Genomic DNA, 20,576 nt, shown 5'->3' with positions numbered 1-20,576 from the left:
ATTTATCCCTCTAACTCCTTCTCTGGCTTTAATGCCTCTCCGAAGTACACTTCTGCTCCAGCCGCTCCAGGGCTGCTGCCCCACTGTGTTGGGAGAGCTGGACATGGGCCACCCACTGGCCCATTGTGCTGGGTGAGATGGCCATTGGCCACCAACTGTCCCCACCCAGTCAGGAGTGATCCTGGGGTGGGCAAGGAGGAGCTGAGGCCCCAGGGGATGGGTGGATGATGTGGCTTGGCCAAGGGAATTGGCTTTTCAGAAGAAATCTGCCAAGTGCTTGCCCCATCCTGAAAGTCATCTCAAAATTCAGTGTCCCAAGCTCCCCCTGGCCCAGGGCCCCCAGAACTGCAGGTACATTTACTGGAGGGGTGCATGTGGGAGCAGCCCTTGGTGCTCTAGGAGTAGCACAGGCAGGAGACTGTGCTCTCCTGCTCATTGGCTTGCTCTCCGGAGCCATGTTGGGGGGGGATAGCACAGATCTTGTCTCACCAACCCCTCCTGCATCCTCCCCTGATGTGCAGGGATGCTGTTGGGGAGATGCTGTTTTCATTGGCTGAGTAGGTAGAGCCAACTAAGATGTGGGTCCCTCAGCCTCTGACCCCTGCAGCTGCCCCAAGGCCCCAGTGCAGCATCAAAGGCAAGTTCACAATATCAGGGTTGTGCACCTCTCTGACGCTGATCCCCAGCCTGCCGGCAGTGTCTGCTGGGTCATGGACCGATAAACCCCCTCAGGGGAAGATGCAGGGCTTCCAGCTGAGCTGCCAGGCTCTCCACTTACAAGCCAGTGTACTTACTAGCTCCCCCCGCCTCAGGAAAAGGAAACCTGCTATTTTTAACAGGGTTTTCATATGGTTTCTTTATCAGCACCATATGTGCTGGGAGTTCCTCCCTGCCCTGGCATTTTTTAAGAACAAGGGATGCTGCAGGATGCTAGTGAAGACTTCTGCTGCCTGTGAAGCTGGGAATGTCCTTCACCTTGGTTTCTAGAGATCTGAAGTGGGGTGCTGAGGCTCCAGCCTGCCTTCCCCAGCTCACCACTAGCAATCCGGCACCTGGCCCTGGGCCATGCGTGGTGGTTCTGCCACATCCCTTCCTCCTCCAACTCTGAAGTTTGAGCTGGCATCCCTTGGTGACACCAGCCTCCCTCCGTGCTACGGAGTATGGGCACTAGATGAAGCTTCAGCTAAAGAGGTATTACCTTCCCATCTGCCTCCAACATGTGTTTGGCATGAACTAACACCTTCTATTAATGCAGCAAGAAACAGATCTGGAAAAATACATTTTCAAGCAGAGTTCAGACAGGCCACAAAGAGAGAATCCCCCCCAGATGAGCGGGAAGAAGCCAGAGCCAGTGCGATGCCCCCAGGCAGACCTACCGGCAAGGGGTTGAAGTTGTGGTCCACAAGGTGGTTGTGGCCATGGTCGAGGAAGGAGTGCCGCACCACCACGTCGATGCCCCGGCTGGCCAGCAAGCCCAGCGTATTCAGCCACCTGAGGATGGAGGGAGCAGAGTTGGGACGCTGTGGGGGATCACCCAGCCCCAGTGGCACAGGTGTGATCCTGCACAGGGCATCACTCCAATGCACCCAACCTGGTGCCTGCTCCCAGCACCTGAGCTAAAGCTTTCAGGTGGTTTTGTGAGCTGGGTGTTAACCAGCTCCTACCATCCCTGCCCAGAAAGCCTGCATGCCTCTGCCCCTGGTGCAGGCACCCTGGTGCCTCAGCCTCTGTGTGCACCCCAGCGTCACAGCCCTGTGCCCAAAGCCTGGGGTGCTCCCCAGCCTGCAGAACTCTGCACCCCGTGTCTCAGCAGGGGGACTGGACCTTTGCACCAGCCTGTCTCCTCACACCTCCTGGGCAAAGTCTTCAACCCTCACAGCCTGTTACAGCCCCAATACCCCAGGCATGTCCCCACACCTCCCCCGAACGTGTGGATATTCTTCCTCCATCTTTTGTGATCACAGCCAGCTCTGAAGACCTGAACCTGGGCTTTGCAGGAGGATGGCCATGCCATGGGGCCCTGCCAGTAGACAAGCCCCAGGAGCCAGGAATTACTGTAGCTTTGGAAGGAGAGAAAATGGTTCCCAGCGCAGAGCCCTGACAAGTGCTCCCTTGGGCAGGTGTCCCAGGAGTAAATGCACCCAGGGATGTGTGGCTGCAGCCTGAATCAGAGATGCAGAACAGGAGGAAGCCCAGGTGATCCTGAGCTGCTGAGCAAGGCAAGCCAATGGGGATTCCAGCCCTGGGTTCCACAGCTGGCGTGCTCAGATCACACCTCCCTTCCATACCTATGCCCTGTGAGCACACAGTGGGTACCCATGTGGGATCCCGAGTGGTCCCCTCCTTACTCTGTTTCTCTGGGTATGCCAGAGCCTGGGTCACCTGCAGGAAAGCAGAGCTGAGGAGAGGTAATAGGGATACTACAGATCAAAAACCAGTGTCCAGGCTGCTGGGGAGTCCTGAGAGGGGTACAGATGTGGTGTCTGGGCACAGAGCTGTCCCCCTCCCAGCTGCAGAGCCCTTGCAGCACCCAAGCCCTCCAAGCTCATGGGGTTGGCAGCATCCTGGTGCCGGTGAGCTGGAATAACTCACAGGAACCCGGCCGCGTAGGAATCGGAGAGGTTGTTCATGCCTCCGGATGAAGTTGCACCAACACCTTCCAGCCAGATCTTCTTCCCTGGTGTGTATGTGTTCACTACCTGCGCCGGAGACAAAAGCAACCAAAATGGCTTTCACGAACCTGTGATTTAGATCCAAGGCAGACATCTCCTGTGCTATGCCCTGAGAAGTCTTACAGAGACCTTTGGTAACAGTGCTACTGTGCAGGCAGTGCCTGCCTAACTCTGGCATGGTCACCAGATGTCTTCACCATGGCTGGGTGGTGGAAGACTGTTCCTTTCTCTCCTGCCACTGCCCCATGTTCACTACCCATCTTCTGGAGCTGCTCCAAACATGCCATCCCAAATGTACTCTCATGCTCCCAAACCAGACCCTGCTCCTTCCTGTGGTGTCCATACACTCTCCATTCTGCAGGCTGTCCTGCCACATCACCTCAGCTCTCCATGTCCCCATGCAAGGTGGCTGCCAGGCACAGGGAGCACGCGAGCCCCAACAGCTCTGTGGTGTTTGGGCACTGGGACATGTCCTGGAGGCACATGGAGGAACGGTGGGCACTTGGGAGGAATTCAGTGGATGTTGCTGGGTGAGGGTAGATCCAGCCCCATGGCTGAGCAGGGGCTGCTTTGCCACCTGAGGGGATCCCTGGCAGAGGCAGGACATTAGGTCTGAGCGTGCTGTCGCACCCCTTACTAGGCTCCAGCTGGCAGCACAAACCCCTGTGAGATGCCAAGCAGGACAGGAGGCCTTGGATGGCTGGAACTGCTCTCTCCCTGTGCAGACAACATCCAGCACCATGCAATGCCCCATCCTCTCTCCCGCAATCTCACTTGTCCAGGCTGGGTGATGAGCTCCTGTGAGCAGATGTCTGCAAACCCAGCGGCCTGAGGAGTGTTCTATGCAGCCTGACAGATTCTGCCCCATAAGTGAGGAGAGCTGGAATGTGCTGGATGGACTGGGATCCCTCAAAGATGTTAAATACGCCAGCTCTGGGCTGCCTCCCACTCACAGCCTGTGAGAGTCGACATCCCTGACTGAAGCCCCAGAGGTGTTGGCATCCTGCCTGTAATTATCTAAGCCCGCCACCTTCCCCAGTCAGAGAGGAAGCAATAAAACAGGGAAGTGGACAAGCCCAGCTGCTCTAATCAGCTCCGGCAGGATGCACGGACTCAAAGCCAAGCTGGAGGCTATTAGCACCCAGTGCTGTGCTTTTCCTCAGCCACATTGGCATTCCCAGGAGAGTCCTTCCCTGGTCCTGCCTCACACAGACCAAATCCTGCCCTATGGATGTGAGGATTCAGCCAACCCACACTGAGGGCAGCTCCTTGCTGCCTCTGGTCTGGGGATGGATGGTGTCCTGCTCCTTCCCCAGCAAGTTCCCAACGTGCAGCAGAGCTGGGACTCGTGCCACCACTCCTGTGTCACGTTGTGCCCGCAGTGGGAGCAGGGTCAGACAGTGCCTCTCGATGTCACCCATGCTGATCCCACCAGACACCCGCCACGCCTCCCCGCAGCAGGAGGATCATCCGCATGCATGGATGACTCCCAGCTTGTGCCAGAGGACGCGGCAAGCCGCTCGTCTCCTCCAGTTTTGCTGTGCCGACCCTCGCATCCCCTTTCCTAGGGCCTCTTTGAGTTGTTTACGCATCCTATGGTTTCTCCCTGTGGGAATTACAACAGTAAGACATTGTGGTGACTGATATGGTATGAAAACCTAGACAAGACAGACATCCACTCTGGTCCCTAAAGCCTTCCCCGCTCACTGAGTGTTCCTTATTTCTTCAGGGATTGACAACTGAGCAGGGTGGTCACAGCCCTGGCCCCCATATCAGTCAAAGTGGGGGAACCCTGCAAAGCCCCATCACCTACCCAGTTATTAGAGGTGCAAGTTCATTCCCTCTGGCCAGTGGGGAGAGGAGCACTTGCTGCAGGCTGTGCTCACCAGGCAGGGCCATGGGCTTTGACACTGCACGCCAGCACAGCTGGGTTTTATAACACAGTCAAACCAGGATCAGGGGAAACAAACATACAGTTGTTTACAATGACCATCATTCTCCACTGGTGAAAACCACCCTGGAAATGCAACTGTCACAACTTTGCAAGCAGCATTTTCAGGCACTGTGAGCAAGTGGGGCAAGATACTGCAGTAGGAGCTCCCTCCCAAGCAGACACGTGCTCGGGATGGTTTGGTACTGCCTTGCTGCTCCCTCTTCTTGTCCTTGGGAGTAAGTTTTAGACAATACCCATGTTATATGCTGCTCCCTTCAGGAACAGGCGGATGGGCGCCTCAAGCTAGCCAGCTGCTTTAGAAAGGCTTTGCATGGCAGTGCATGCGCCTGCCCCATGCATCCAGCCCACATCCCAGGACACCACGCTGCAGCCTGTGACTGCTTCCCTCCCTCCCTGCCATGCATCCCACCCCAGGCCAGGCATCATGCTGCCTGATCTTTCCTTACATCCCCTGCAGGAGGTCTCACTGGATTGAGGCTGAAGCACAGCTTCCCCCGGCCTCATGCCAGCTCCCCTGGGAGCACGTTGGTGCTGCGGCTGGAGCCCCGGCCCCAAGCTGTGCCAAGGCTGGGTTCACGGCACCTCTTTGCCCCTTGCAGACCCTTTGCACTCACGCACTTTCTGTATTTTCCTGATCTGGTCAGACAGTGTGTCCAACAGGCGCGTTTTCAGGAAGTCTGTCACTTTGGCCACTCGGCCATCAATGTAGTAACTGGAAGGAAAACAAGAAGACAGGGATCAGAGAGCTGGGAATAGCTCTGCCTCAAAACATGTCCTCCCCTCCTGCTGCTGCCCCATGCCAAGAGGCTTCCTCTGCCCTGGGGCAGTCCCTGCTTGCAAACTATCCTGGCCCTCTGGCTGTGCCTGTGTCTGGCAAATGCATTCAGCCTCCAAGCAGAGTGTGAGGTGGATGCTTCCTGAACACTGAGCACCCTGCACCGCAGAAACCATGGGAGGTTTAGCACTTTCTTAACTACTGCTGGTGAAATGCTGGGACCAGAATGCCAAAGGTTGGGAGCACCCAACCCACAAAGGCTCTGCAGCACCCTCTGCACAGATCTCATGAAGACCCCACAGAAAGAGACCCTCCAGCACAGTGTCTGTGATAGTAACTCCTGGAGTCCACAACCAGGGAGATGCTGGGAGATCTTCCACTCACCTGGCTCATCCTGTCTGAACCCATCCCCTGGGTCATCCCCCTGGGCCCAGGATGATTGCTACTGGACAGCAGAGGGGAGAAGGGTCCTGAGCAATCACAACACTCAGGAGGGGATGGGAGAGGCTGCCTGTGCTCCCAGCCATGGGAATAACTGCATTGTCATGGGACACTCTCAATACAACGACTGGTCTGCAGGGGGGACTGTACAGAGCCTCTACTGGTCCAGAGTTGCCAGAACCAGAACTGTTCATGAACATCCTGCTGCAGTAATAACACTCCAGCTCTGATGGTGTTTCTGAACAAGGATTAGCAACCGTGGAGTGCAAAGGCTGAAGACCTACAGCATCAGAGTGAGCCCTGCTCCCAGCATCCCTGCACACCTGCAGCTTCCTTGCTTGATCTTCCAGCAAATCCACAGCTGATCTCCCACTTAAGAAATGCCAGGGCTGTTACCTGCATGGCAAGTCCTGCTCTCACATAAATCCCTTCTTCTCTGGGAATGTCAAGGTGTGTTTCCCATACAGAGACTGATTCCTGTTATCCATGTGCTTGCTTATATAAAACACAGCCATAGTGCTGCCAATCGTGATGTGAATCATCTGTCTCTAGGTGTGGGAGGAAGGCTCTGAAATGCCTCAATACTGTCTCCCGGCTCAGGACATAAGGTGAAGCAGTCTGCCCTGGAGTGCAAACACCCTGTGGCTGGAGATAATCCCAGCTAGCTCCTCCTGAGGAAGGGTCTGGGGCTCAGCCATTGCCTCCCATCTGTCACTGGAGCCACATTCACTTGGCTTCTCTCTCCACAGACTTCAGTGCAGCCATGGGTGCTGGGATGGATAACGGGATGATGACCTGGGGTCTGAAGAAAGGTGGATTCACCTTTCCAGGACTGATCTCTCCATAACTTCCATCTCATCTGTACCAGACAGCTGCTGTAGCAGCCACAGTGGCTGCTTCACTTGGGTGCTGGAATGCAGGAGCATCCCCAAAGGATGCTGTGAGCTAACTAAGCCTCAGCCAGAGCATTCACCACATGTGCAGCATGCATGAGTGCTCAGTGAGGGGTTTTGTGTCTCACTGCTCCAGGTAACAGAGTAAATGCACTTGAAACTGTGCAGGGCTATGGTGAAGGGGGAACAGTGCCAGCACAAACTGTCCCAGAACAGAAATGCATTACAGGGTCAACTTGCAAATGCATTACATGAGAAGAATCTCCTCTGGCAGCCCTTCCTCCAGCATGCAGTCCCAGCTGCATCCCCAGCAAAGCAGGGGATCATGCCAGTCACATCCCAGTTTCATTCCAATGGTGTGTAATGCAGAGAAGGAGGCAAGAGGCAATTCTGTATGTCCATGATGACTGGAAAGTGCTAAGGGCAGAGATTATTTCCAGGGGGGCACTTAGGAAGTGTTCAGAGTTGTTCCAATCACTTACACACTATCAAACCACTGGATGCCGGGAGGAGAGCAGATCTGTAAGCAGCAGGCAGCGGTGGGGTTTACAGAGATTACTTTTTAAGGCAAAATTACAAAGGAATGGACTCTGGGGATGGCAGATGTTTGGAGTTTAGCACAGCACTTAAGAGCTGAACAGAAACGATTTTTTCAGATTGCTGTGGACGAAAAACCCCATCACCTGGGCCAAAAACTGGCGGAAAGGCCATAAAAAAACAAGGTTGCACTGACTGGGAAAAGATGGAGTTAGAGAGACCTCAGAATAAACCCCTCAGAGAGCAAAGGCAGGCTTGTACCTTCTCATCCTCTCATTCAAGCACAAAGTGTGCTTTAACCTGCAGCTCTGCCAAGGGGGAGGAGCATCTCTCCAGAACAGCCCCAGAGGAGCTTCTGCCTCCCAGGGATTGCATGGAGGAGGCAATGGGAAGGTGCTGCTGTGCTGAGCACAGCCAAGACCCTGCATGGAAGAGAATTGCCTCCGGACAGTTCCATGGTCATGGGTTTTTGACACTTCCGTTAACAAGCCAGAGAAATGGGGACTGGTGGAGGGATGAAAAGCAAACGTAAACTGGCTGCAGTATCAGGAGATCTTGGTGGTGGCACATCTCCTGGGGTGGTGAGGAGGAGAGCGCCTCGGCTTCGGGTATTTAAGCAGAGCTTGAAGACAATTGCAAGGTCCTGTAAGATGAGAAAGGATCTCGTGCAGATCTGCCTAGGAAGTACTCAGACACCAGCAAGTACTTTCAACCTTCCCAGACTGGGAAAGAGTGACAATGGCACCCTCTGCACAAGGCTTGCAAGGCAGAGGGCACTGAGGGCTTTGCTGGTACCAGGCTACTCAAGAACGAGTAAGCCATTTCCAGCTATAGGCTTTGTCACTGAGAGGAGGGCTCTTGTTCTTGAGCTTTAACTGTCAGCGAAGACAGTATAGAAATCTGCAAAATGTAAACAACTGACAGGCCTTTAAAGCAGGAGAAGCGCTCATTAGGCGTGGATTATTCCCAGGAGCAACGGCTGCAGCTTTGCTGATATTTGCAATGACTCAGTGCACTTGACTTGAAAAAAACCCTGAACTCTCCAACCTCCAGAAAAGCCAGCAGCAGCTGCAGAGAGCTCCAGCGCTGACAGCACCTCCCCAGGCAGCAGCACGGTGCACAGGCAGCCGGGCTGATCCAGCCCCGGGGGCTGCAGCATCCACATCCTCCCCTCCTGGTGCTCTGCCAAGTGCCAAAGGAGGGGACAAACCCTCCGCAGGGTCTCTGGCAGCCATGACAGCAGAGGAGATGTAGCTCACGGAACAGCTTTTTGTCTCCAGCACAGGCTGGCAGATCATCCAGTGGGTTCTGCATATGTATGGTGCAGCACCAGAGCTGGTCCCAAAGCCTAGGAGATATCAGCATGCCCACCGTGGGCACAGACCATGCTGTTTATCATAATATAGGAGAGAATAGATACAGGCAATTACATGCAGAACTGACTCATTGTGACCCCCAGTTTAACACCATTATCTCTGTAGACAGACAATCTGCAGGGACATGAAAAGAGCCAGCCAAGGAAAAGAGGGAGCTAGCAGCTAAATCCTAGGTGAGACGTACATCTCAGAGGAAAGGCCATATACAGCCAGTATGTGTGCCCTAGTGTACTATACAAAGCTGCGACCAGCTCTACCCCTTCTGTTTACCCCATTTCTAAAAAGCCCATTTATATATGCCCTAGAAACCCAGAATGAGATCAGTGCACTTTGCAAAAGGAGGTGTGACTGTATCACTCTAGAGGCTGCCAAACCAGAGCACGGTGCAGGGAAAGACTCAGCCAAGGGCTGGGAAGGGATTTGTGCCAGTGCTAGGAATTCCTGGCCCCTGTTCCTGGCTGGAAGTGTAGCATAAGGCTTGAGGCACAAAGACAAGAGCTGGGAGCAGTACTGAGGCAGAGCTGAGCACAGCTGCCAGTCAGAAATGCCCTTGTTCTTTGGCAGGCAGCAAGGCCAGGGTGCACACAGCTCCCAGAGAAGGACAGTGCCAGGCACCAAGGTACTTAGGGAAACCTGGGCAAGCTACACATCTCTATTCTGTCACCTCAGGTATTGTTCTGCCTTTAAAATGGTTTTCTGGATTCACAATTTGCTGCATGGGACCACGAGCATCATCCCATGTTTAATGAAGGCACTGGCTCCTGGGCAGCTGGTTTCATTTACCTCCTCTTTCATTTTAAAGAGAAACCTTTGCCCCTATTATCTGACCTCTTCTTCTGTTGCAGTTAATTACATTAAAGCCCACTTCCCAAAGCTCAGGAATTTCCGGATCTACTTTGTTGCCTACTGCTATGGGGAGAGTCTGCTAGGAATTAGGGCACCCGCCTACAGGGGACACCGAGCGGGGCACATCCCTACCGACACCGTGACACCCGCTGCTACCACAGCTGTGAAACTCAGACACCTCTGCTGACAGAGGTGGCCTCTATCCCTGAGCATCCCTCCGAGGAGAAGGCAGAGCCCAGGTCTGCAGCAGAGGACACAGGGCAGCCACCCTGCTACCCTGGGAAGGATGTGACCTGCCTCCCAGGTAAAGACCTGTGGGCATGGGGGAGAGGTGCTGCCCACCTCCGGTCAACTAACAAAGACACTGATAAAGAAGAATGACTGGGGGACGCTCTCTGGCTCTAAAGGCACAATTCACACTCATGATTTTTTCTGCCCCCAAACAAGGTGTTTTTGTCTGTCCTCTGGTGTGAGCCATCCCTGGCTCATGCCATCTCCCCACTCATGCCCTGGCATCACTTGGGACCATGCTGGTGGTCAGAGCCATCATGCTACCAGGGACTGTGTCCTCCATCAGGCAGTGCAGAGGATGGCAAGCCAGTGGGCAAAGTAGTGCCCTGGGCAGGTTTATTTAGACGTGGAGATGGGCCAGTGATTCCTTCATGCAGCCCCTTCCTCCGGACACAACCTGAAGATACTGTGTTCTGAACACTCACAGCAGGCTCACACAAGCCCAAATATATGTCCTTGCTATATACATCAGTGTGTGCATGCATGCTGGGCAACTGCTCCCCCAGCAACTTTGGGAAATCTGCCACCTGCTATTGCCTCATGAGAATCTCCACCTGCACACTCAACATATCTGAACAAGAAGAGATGTCACCCAAACCAACTGTGGCAAAAGCATCTTAGGCAGTGTCTCACACAGATACACATGTGCTTGGCATCCGATTTGCCACATACGGCAAGTGCCTTTCCATCTTGGAAGATAATGTGGCATTCTCCAAGGAACACAGGGATAGATTTCCACAGGCTTTGAAGATGCAAACGTTTACCTTCCCTGTAACTAATAGGGATTTGTGCTTCAGAGGCAGCATTGCATAAAGATTTGCTAGTTAAATATGTTGAAGTTGGAGCTGTGTACAAGATGGATGGATGTGGAACCAGCTGTATTCACAGACAGCATACCCTGGGGTGGAACTGGGCATGACTGCCAGATTAAGCGCCATGCGTGAGGACAGCAGTGCCAGGCAGAGAGATGGCTGTGGCGAGGTGTCTGAGCAGTGGAAGCCTGCATTCAAAGGCTGAGTGGGTCTGCAGTAGACTGAGCATTTGCTCATAACCAAAGGTAACTAAATCATCAGGGAAAAGCTAAAGCTCCTGGAGCCACTGTCAGTCCCACCCGCCACTCCCTCCTTTAGTGGAAATTCCCTGAACTTTTGAAGCCATTCACACATCCCTTTCCAGCAACACGTTACTGCTGAAGTGGGAGACACACGTGCTGAGTTACGTATGTCAGTGAAACCACACTCAGAAAGCTGGCTGCTTATTCTCACCCAGTGTCACTTTTCTGTCAGATGTATTTCAGATACACTCTGTTTCCACACAGAGACCAGGGATCCCTGCGATGTATTCCCTTCTCAATTCCCTTTCTGGATCAAGGACAGCCTTTTCAAAGGAGTAACAGATTCGACAAATTTATAACCAATATCCCAGGAGAGCATTAGGGTTTGGAACAGAAATATTCATACTTGAAATTAGACAGCAGTTTAGTTTCCTGCTAATAATTTTCTTCTTGGATACAAAAGACCTTGTTTTGTTTTGTTTTGCTGTTTGGAGCAGAGGGATGAGACACTGTTTCGACATTTATTCATAAACAGTACAGAAGCCCAGCTCGGAGCTGTGGCCATTGCCAGTCCTCACAAATGCATAGGGGTGCAATCTCTAGAGCTGCAAACCCGGTCTGGGGGAGAAGCAGCTCCTATGCTGCAGTGGAAATGGATCAGTAAAGCAGCATCTCAGCTCTGCCAGCCCTCACTGGGAGCTGCATCTCCCACTCCCAGGCTGCTGCTTCAGTACAGCTGCTCAGCACCAGAGCCACCGAGCACTTTGCACTGATCCTGTAAGAAAAAGTTCCAAAGCAGCCATGAGGGCAGATTCCCTGCACACCAGATGAAACTCCACATCTGAAGCCTGGAAGTTTGTTCCTTCAACTTATCCAAGGGCTTGGCCCAACGATCAAGCCCTGTTGCAGAAAGCAAATTCCTGGACTAAGTAAATGTGATCAGCACATCATGTAATCATGAATAGCAAACTCCCAGCTGAGACATAGATCATCGTTGCACAGCATGAGCCTTTAAGAAACACAAATCCCACTCCAAATGCTATGCTACCCCACTGCCCGCACTGCAGTGAGCTGCTGCTGCCTGGTGGGGAAGCCCCAGGAGCCAAACACCCAAGCATGCACAGTGAGGCAAGCTGAGCTTCCTGAGGAATGGGACTTCCTGGATATTGGTCATTCCTGCAGTGATAACCCACTCTGGGATACCAAGAGTTGCTTCTGCAGGAGGCTCCAAGGTTAACACACCAACACAAACGGTGGGTGCGCTTGCAAGAAAAGCTCATGTCCTAAAACCCACCAGGCTGTTTTTAAGAGCAGGTCTCCAGCTGGGCTGTACAAGAGCTGGTCTTTACAAATCATGCTGTCATACTTCAGCAACTTGAGCTCCCCACAAAGTCATTGTGAAGTACCAGCTCCAGGAACAAGCCTTGTGGGCAGCACACACAAGCCCACCTTGGACCTGAGAACCCGGCTCCCATGCTAAAGCCAGTGTGCCGCATGGGAAGTTTAACCCATGTCAGAGCAGATCCACTTTTTTGGGGAGCAGTGCAGGGACTCACCTTGGGCTTTGCTTCAGTGAATGCCTGTCTCTGAAAGGTGTCCTGTGTGGCAGAAAAGAATCCTGCCCGCCCCACAAACCCTTTTTCTATCAGTTTTGGTGGTTGATGCTGTGCTCGCACACTGCTTTTGCACTAGCTCTCAATGCAGAGAGCCACAGCCTGCTGGGGACCCTGCCTCTGGCCACAGTGTGCAAAAGAGGAAGAAGATGGTTATGGATTTTTACCCCAAATAAAAATTTTTCCTCCACTTTTGGTGCTTGTCACACTCAATGTTACAGCTCAGAGCTTGCTTTGCTCTTCCAAACTGCAAAACAGGTAAGAACCAGGGGGAAAATCAGGTATCAGCATCTCTCTGTCAGCCCCAGCTGGGCCTGGCTCTTGGATGTTCATCACCCTATCAATGGTGACATCTGCTCTTGGGGCTCCATCTGCAGTATAAGGCAGCAGTGCGTCTACAGGCATCCCAGACCTTTGCAAAACAGAGTGGGGACTGAGGCATTATGCATTTACCATTGGACTAATCTGCCTCTTCCTCCTCTAGCCCATACAAGTTAAGCTTCGGGCCATTGGTCATGGAAAGACATGAGGTGCAGATTGGGGTGAAAGGAAAAGGGCTTTCAGATAGTCTCATACATCTGTCAGACATGGCTTTTGCTTCCCTGTTGTCTCCATCACAGACACCACCGGAGCTGCCCGTCCCCCCAGCTGCACTCGGCGGTGCCATGCAGGGCTTTGTTTCCAGCAATCAGAAAGGCCAGGCGTGCAGGCAGTGGTATTTTTAGCCTCTGTCTCAGCTGCAGTGGTAAAGGTTAATACATTCCCTCCTGTATTTGTTCCAAGAGGCTCCAGAAGGAGAGACAGAGCCTCTTCCCCCTATTTAAATGGAGCAGGAGGACAGAGGAGATGGCAGTCACACATCTGCCCCTTTCACACCCAGAGAGCACATCAGCTCTGCTCCCAGCATCGTCTGATCACTGCAATTAGTGTTGGAAAAAGTAGAAGGAATGGTGAATACCTACTGTTGCCAGGTAACAGCATCCACCGTGCTGCCAGCCACTTTCATAAACCTATAGGAAACAGAGGAAGAAACCATATGAGCCCAATGTAGTCACAGGGGATGTCCTAAAACAACCAGGGTGCATCCTACATCACAGGATTACAAAGGTGGTCACGTCACTCACAGGCCCTTTTTAATGAAATCTTCTCAGCCTTAAATGGAGGGAATAAATTATACTTAAAACAAATGCTTGTGGCAAGGACAGCTGAGAATAATGGAGTGAAACCCAACTGGCAGCAGAGCTCTGAGCATCATTTTGGGGCAGGCAGGGAAAACTTTTGAAGCACAACAGCATTTCAGGAACAAGATCTTGGGGTACGTACTTAGTTCTATGACTGCAACAATTCTCAATAGTGATTTATTTCAAGTGTCCATCTTAAAAGAAGACTTTTCTTCACCCAACATGTATTTAAACTGAGGAACCCCTTGACCGATTCAAGCAAGGACTGGAAAAATGGAAGAAAATGGAAATAAAACCCAACAAAGCTTCCATGCGCAAGGTTACAGTGAGTTATAGATATGTATTAGTCTCCTGATGGTTTGTGACCCAACTATCTTAAAGAAAATACACCTCTTCCAGACAGCTCCTGTTTGAGTCAGACTTGAGGCTACACAGATGTATTTGCTCACACTGCCAATGCCAAAACCAAAGCAATTCCTAGTCTTGGGAACCATATACAAGCACTGTAGCAGCCTCTAGCACAGCCTTGCTGCCATCCAAGATGGTCTAAACTTCATCTTGGAAAATTGCAGCTCCCAAGAGGAAGCCCAAGCAGTTACTGTATACTTACGCTTAAGGGCACAGATATGGAAACATATAAAGGCACACACCAGCTGGACAGGCACACTTTTCTGTTCAGTATTGTAATGTGCGCTGTGTAGCTGGTACTTCTTGGAAGTGATAATATATGTACACACAGGTGACAGTGGCTTGAGCAAGTGAATGTGATGAGAAAGAAACTGGCGCTGTATTGTTTCAGACTGCTCTTTGATGAACAGGGTTCCCAGGAACACAGCAGGAATCACCCAGGAAGGAATCACTGTCTTAACTGCACTGGAACATAGGAATGAGTGGTGCTCCTCTGACCCCAAGTCCCCCATGGCAGCCCCATGACTGAGGGTGGGGAAGAAAAGGGATGTCTGTGAGGAGAGATGAGACCTTTATCAGACTAGTTGTCATGGCAGGGATAAGCAGCAAGCTTTTCCAGCCAGGAGCCTCTAATAAGGTTTGAAACAAGAGCAGAAAATGTGGGGCTAAATATAGCTCGGAAACAATCATTCTGACTTTAAATTAATGACAATGGTCAATTATAAACTGGGACAAAAGGGCAGCTGGACCCTGTGAAGCATAAGAGGACACTGGCAAAGGCAGCAGTAATAAATCCCTGCAGACAGAGAGGGAAGAGATACAATTAGAAATGGAAAAAACAATAACATGCTGTATAACCTCCTAGCTCTGGTACATCCCTGATTCTACTGCCTGGCAGTGCTGTGAGCTTCAGTTCCCAGGCTTGCCTTTCAGAAATGGGTTTATATCTCTCCGGAGGGTCAGTCCCAGGAGACCAGTGCCAGGGAGGTGGTTTGGGAACGGCTGTTCCCCAGGTGAGCAGGGTGAAGAGAGTGGCTCCAGTGCAGGCAGAAGGAGAGCTCCCCACAGCTCACACCGGTCAGCAGGCGAAAAGGGGGTTTTGCAAATATTGCTATGGAGAGGCTGCTGTTCTATAACAGGCTGCTGCTCTATAACATTAAGTGTACAGAAATATGCCAAAAGGATAAAAAAAAACCAACTCCGAGGTTTAAAATGCACGGTACACGGATTTATGCCTAAAATGAAGGGTAAAAAGTGAGCTAAACTGAAATTATGAACACAATCCATATTGGGTTTGAAGATCAATGTATTGCAATTGAGTTTGAAGATTAGCCCAGCTTGCTTTCTAACCTCAAATTCTTTATGTTCTGGCTGCAAACTAAACCGTCTCAGACTTTACTAAATCACCTCTTCAGACTCAGCTTGGCATTCTCCACTCACAGTCCAAAGCCATGAGCAGACTGAGCTTGGAGAAGGAAGCCCTCCAGTTCTCCTCACCAATTCCACAGTGCCCACAGCCCTGCTGCAAGCACACCCGCTACAGCAATTTCTGAGCAGGGACTGCAAGCAGAGGAAACCCTTGGTATAACTCCAGCACCCCTGCAGCAGCAGAAGCAGGACATCCATCATCTCCATCTCTCAAGGAAGTAATTAATTGGTCTATTGTTAAAAAACTCTGAGAAAAATTTGTTCTAGGACACAGGCGTCGCTTGGGCAGACCACAAGCAGGACAGAAAAGGCCTTGGCTTGCTTTAGTGTTCCTCTTCTGTCTGCATAAGAGCGAAATAAATCATTTCTGGTCATTTTAAAATTTTAACATAAAATATCTAGGCCAAATTTTACTTTCTGTCTGTTTTTCTCCTTTTCTTTTCCTTTTCTTTTCTTCTTTTCTTTTCTCTTTTCCTCTTTTCTTTCCTTTCCTTTTTCTTTTCTTCTTTTCTTTTCTTTTCTTTTCTTTTCTTTTCTTTTCTTTTCTTTTCTTTTCTTTTCTTTTCTCTTTTCTTTTCTTTTTTCTTTTCTTTTCTTTTCTTTCCTTTCTTTCTTTTCTTCTCTTTTCTTTTCTTTTCTCTTTTCTTTTCTTTTCTTTTCTTTTCTTTTCTTTTCTTTTCTTTTCTTTTCTTTTCTTTTCTTTTCTTTTCTTTTCTTTTCTTTTCTTTTCTTTTCTTTTCTTTTCTTTTCTTTTCTTTTCTTTTCTTTTCTTTTCTTTTCTTTTCTTTTCTTTTCTTTTCTTTTCTTTTCTTCTCTTCTCTTCTCTTCTTTTCTTTTCTTTTCTTTTCTTTTCTTTTCTTTTCTTTTCTTTTCTTTTCTTTTCTTTTCTTTTCTTTTCTTTTCTTTTCTTTTCTTTTCTTTTCTTTTCTTTTCTTTTCTTTTCTTTTCTTTTCTTTTCTTTTCTTTTCTTTTTTCTTCTCTTTTCCTCTTTTCTTTTTTATTTTCTTTTCATTTTTTTTCTTTCCTTTTTCTTTTTCTCTTCTCTTCTCTTCTCTTCTCTTCTCTTCTCTTCTCTTCTCTTCTCTTCTTCTCTTTTTTCTTTTCTTCTTTTTTCTTTTCTTCTTTTTCTTTTCTTTTTTTCTTTCTTTTCCCTCCCTCCCTTCCTTCCTTCCTTCCTTCCTTCCTTCCTTCCTTCCTTCCTTCCTTCCTTCCTTCCTTCCTTCCTTCCTTCCTTCCTTCCTTCCTTCCTTCCTTCCTTCCTTCCTTCCTTCCTTCCTTCCTTCCTTCCTCCCTCCCTCCCTTCCTTCCTTCCTTCCTTTTTTTCTCTTCTTTCTTTCTTTTTTCCTTTCTTTGTTTTTCCTTTTATTGAGATTTTTCCAGGATGAAGTTCAAAAGCTCCTGGTAAAACTTCAGGCCTTGCCTTAATGGTAAACTTGTGCCAGGAGCATCATAGATGACTGGCCTGTATCCTCCAAAGGGAACCTGGAGCAGCTCAACAGCCAACAAGTGGTACTGCATGAGCAGGAGATGAAAGCCCAGTGTGGGTGAACATGCAGTGATGCACAGGTATCCGAATATCCTCAGTCTAGGAATACAGATGTTACTAATCCCCTTTATTCCTGTAACACCTGTGGTGCTCAAGCCACAGGTGTCAAGGCCAGTGGAGATCCATACAGTCCCGATGACCAGCACTGGCATGTTTTTGTCTGGGATTTCCTGGACTGCGGGATGTCCATGTGTGCAGTGTGGTGCAGGTAGAGCAAAACAGATGCTTCTGGGAGGGCTCAGATCCCTGTACATGTGCTGCACAGATGGGCTGGGGCAGTAAATCTGCCATTTTCCTACTCTTTGGGCCCTCTCTGACCAATGTGTAGCAAATCCCCCCACAGGATCAGTGGGACAAGCTGAGCCCCTGTTGTGCAGTCAATGTGGGCAACTACTATAGTGATGCCCCATAATTCAGATGGGTGGCAGCCTGTGGGGTATCCCTGGCTGGACTTCCACACATCAGAAACCTGGGCAAAGGTAAAAGTCCCCAAGATCTGCTGGGGATCATCTCTAGGTAGGAAAACAGAACAAATCAGAGGTGCATGGAGGAACAAGAACCTCAGGCTGGGAGTTTGCAATACTGAGGATGAGACATAATTACCCTTATGATGAGGTTGATTACCCTTACAGCTCCTGGTGTGCCAGCATCTCATGCCAGCATTACTACATGTGGGGCCCTGTATTGAGCTAGAACTGAGGCTCAAGCTTGTTTTTAAATAATCACTAAGATGTTATTTAACATTGCTCAATCACCCAAACTGTTCACAGCTCTGTCCCAGAAATGGTAATGCTAGCACAAGGTGGGACAGCACCCTACAGGTCGGGAATGAGCTGTGGGAGAGTGGGTCAGGAGAGCTGCAATATCACAAGATGCTATTGACACCCAAACTCTGTACTGGAAACCACGGCTCAAATCTAACATCTCCCTCAGCATCTCTCATAGCCACAGCTTTCACTTGAGTGTGGGCATGTCTGAAATAAATCTGATTCAATACTTGCCAGTCATGCAGCACCTACTGTAACCTGAAACAAATTGCTCCCATGGTTGATTAGCCTCCAAGTATGTTATTTCTCATCTGAATGTGTCTGGCTTCAGCTTTCAGCCACTGGAACATTCTAGACTTACTCCAGGTACATTAAAGAGCCGTCTGCGTCTGGAAATCTCTTTCCCATGCAGGTAATGGCAGATTGTCATCCTTGGAATAATAATAATAAAAAAAGGATCATGTAACAAAGCATGCAGCTGCACAAGGAGACAAGTTCCCATTGCACGGGCTCCCAGGGGGTTTATCATCGTCGGCTGACTCCTGGGTGCTGGACTTCAAAAACAAGGATTATTTCATCTGCATTCCCTGAAGTACCACAAGAACAAATGGACCTACCCAAGCCCCAAATGCAGCAGTGGTCTGCCTGTGGTGCCATGGTAGATCCCCAGAGCTGGAGGATGGCAGATTTCTGCCCTTTGATCTAACAGTGATGGGTAGAAATAGCTTTGTCTCATGTCTGAATTGGTTGGTGAGGGGGAACTAAAGCACAGGCTTCAGTTACTAACTTCTTCAGGTTCCAGTAGGACAATGAAACACCTGCAGCACTCTGGGGAGCAGAGCCTGGTGGGGACTATGTATAAACTCACAGCTATAGCATATTCTCTCTCTGCTCAGCATCACCTTTCTGCAACCAACCAGGGCTGTACAAGCCTTCTAGCAAAAAACCCTAATTATTCTATGATCATATGTTCCAGACTGCCCAGCCTTGGTAATCAGCACTTCAGGAACCCTCATGGTTCTATTACATCTTTCTGATGTACTTATACAGTGGCATAATCTCATCTATGTCTTTTCTTGCTCATTTTTTTCTTCCTACACAGGTGACTATGATTTTGGTGTTTCAGCCATCCAGATCAAGTTTCAGCAACAACTTTCTTAACTTTTTCCTCCTGAGAGAGCAATAGCTAAATCTTTTGCTTATACCTCAGATCCTTGACCCTGCTATATAACCAACCACAGAATGCCTCATCGCATCCTTCACACCTCATTTCAATGTATTTATGAATGGATTCAGTTGTAAGTTTGGTGCTACCAGAGCTTGAGTTCATGCTGCAGTGACCTCCTCCTCCCTTTGTATCATTAGTTTAACGTTGCTTGTCTTGTAGCTTGATTTTTTGCACAGAATTCTTGCTGTGGACCTATTCAGTGTCCCAGTACAGTCTGCGCCTCCAGCCTTGTGGTAGCTTGCATAAGGTCAAGTTTCTGGCTCTGATGACTGAGATGTACTGACCTCTGCATCATCACTGAAGACCCTTAGACCGATACAGCAAGGATGTACTTTTTAAAGGAAGTAAAAAAAACAAAACAGAGCTTCTAAAACTGCAGTGCTTACAAGTCCCTGTGTTGAATGGGGCAGAAGTCCTTGTCAGCAGGAGGACTGGACAAATACCACCTCTTCCTGAAACCCATCCAGAGACCTTCCCTCTGCTGAATAACACCTGCTCCAGGCTATCCTTGTTTCTCTTCCCTACTTGAATTTAACCAGAAAGCTCTGTCTACACACTGTTACTCCAGAGCAAGTCCCAGATAAAAAGCAGTGCCTGGATCGACAGATGTGTGCTGCTCGACAGCCACAGCCCTCTTCATGGACACAAGGCATGGGCAGTCATCATAAAAATGCTACCAAAGACTCTCCCATTTTTAGCACCTTGATTTTGCTTAGCCCTCTGGTTGTGTTGAACCCCAGGTGTACAGCCTGTGCCATTCCATGAGCTATAAGTTAACACCTCTCTACACATACATATCAAGACAGGAACCTGGGCTTAGGCTTAATTTACGAATGCAGAGAACAGGGCTGAGGATTGCAACAGGTTTTAGCCTGACCTCTACCTGGGCTGCCCACAGATAACCAAGACACCATCTCCATGGACCCTTCTGACCCTGCCGTGTCTGCAGCTGGCAGGGAGGAAAGACTTCATCAGCACTGAAAAACATGCCTCCTCTGCTGTATGGGCTCCTTTCAGAGATCACTGTGGAATGACACCATCACCAAAAGGAGCCAGTGACCCACATGGGTGTTAACTCCCCGCAGGTACTACAAACCAGGGCTAGGAGGGAGTAAAATCATGAAGGACGAGAAAGTCTTTTGCCTTGTGAGGTGAGGAATGGCATGTGGGAGCTAACCTCGCTTGCTGCTGCCACCTGACCAGAGGTGCAGTGGTGACAGCAGCATAAGAACAGGCCAAGGAGGCTGGGAAGAGAGCAGGCAGACACCCGAGGAGGCAGCAGGTCTGGTGGCTCTGAGAGCTGGGGGGATAAGGAGGTAGGTAAACACTACAGCTTCACACAAGGAAGATTTTCACTTCTCTGGTGACTTCAAGCAGGCTCAGAAACCAAAGTAGCCACCGAGCATCAACAACAGCCAGCCTAGCATGGACACAAGTGCCTGCCAGTCCTTATCCTCCTGCCACTGCTGCTCCTGCTGTGGTCGAGTTAACACCCCAATGCTTGTTAGTGGCCAGTGGCAAAAACTAGGCAACACCAGCTGAGGGAAAACAGGTCATGAGCACACC

General features: G+C 50.0%; 1 protein-coding gene across 2 annotated transcripts in view; it reads right to left on the bottom strand.

Moving 5' to 3' along the window:
- HPSE2 (heparanase 2 (inactive)) overlaps positions 1-20,576 on the bottom strand; it is a 110,141-nt gene that overhangs the window by 13,453 nt on the left and 76,112 nt on the right. For both annotated transcript variants that reach the window (XM_062610420.1, XM_062610422.1), the window contains 4 exons: positions 13,415-13,462; positions 5,245-5,338; positions 2,593-2,699; positions 1,377-1,491 (listed from right to left, as the gene is read on the bottom strand). In XM_062610420.1, coding sequence (XP_062466404.1) covers positions 1,377-1,491; positions 2,593-2,699; positions 5,245-5,338; positions 13,415-13,462 — 364 coding nt within the window. The remainder of the gene's footprint in view (positions 1-1,376; positions 1,492-2,592; positions 2,700-5,244; positions 5,339-13,414; positions 13,463-20,576) is intronic.

The sequence above is a fragment of the Pezoporus occidentalis genome, unplaced genomic scaffold (genome assembly GCF_034315485.1).
Source record: "Pezoporus occidentalis ecotype Australia unplaced genomic scaffold, CSIRO_AGI_Poc_V1 ctg147, whole genome shotgun sequence".
NCBI classification, from domain to species: domain Eukaryota; kingdom Metazoa; phylum Chordata; class Aves; order Psittaciformes; family Psittacidae; genus Pezoporus; species Pezoporus occidentalis.
Note: the sequence above shows the minus strand (reverse complement) of the source record. Positions and strands in the feature narration are given on the sequence as shown.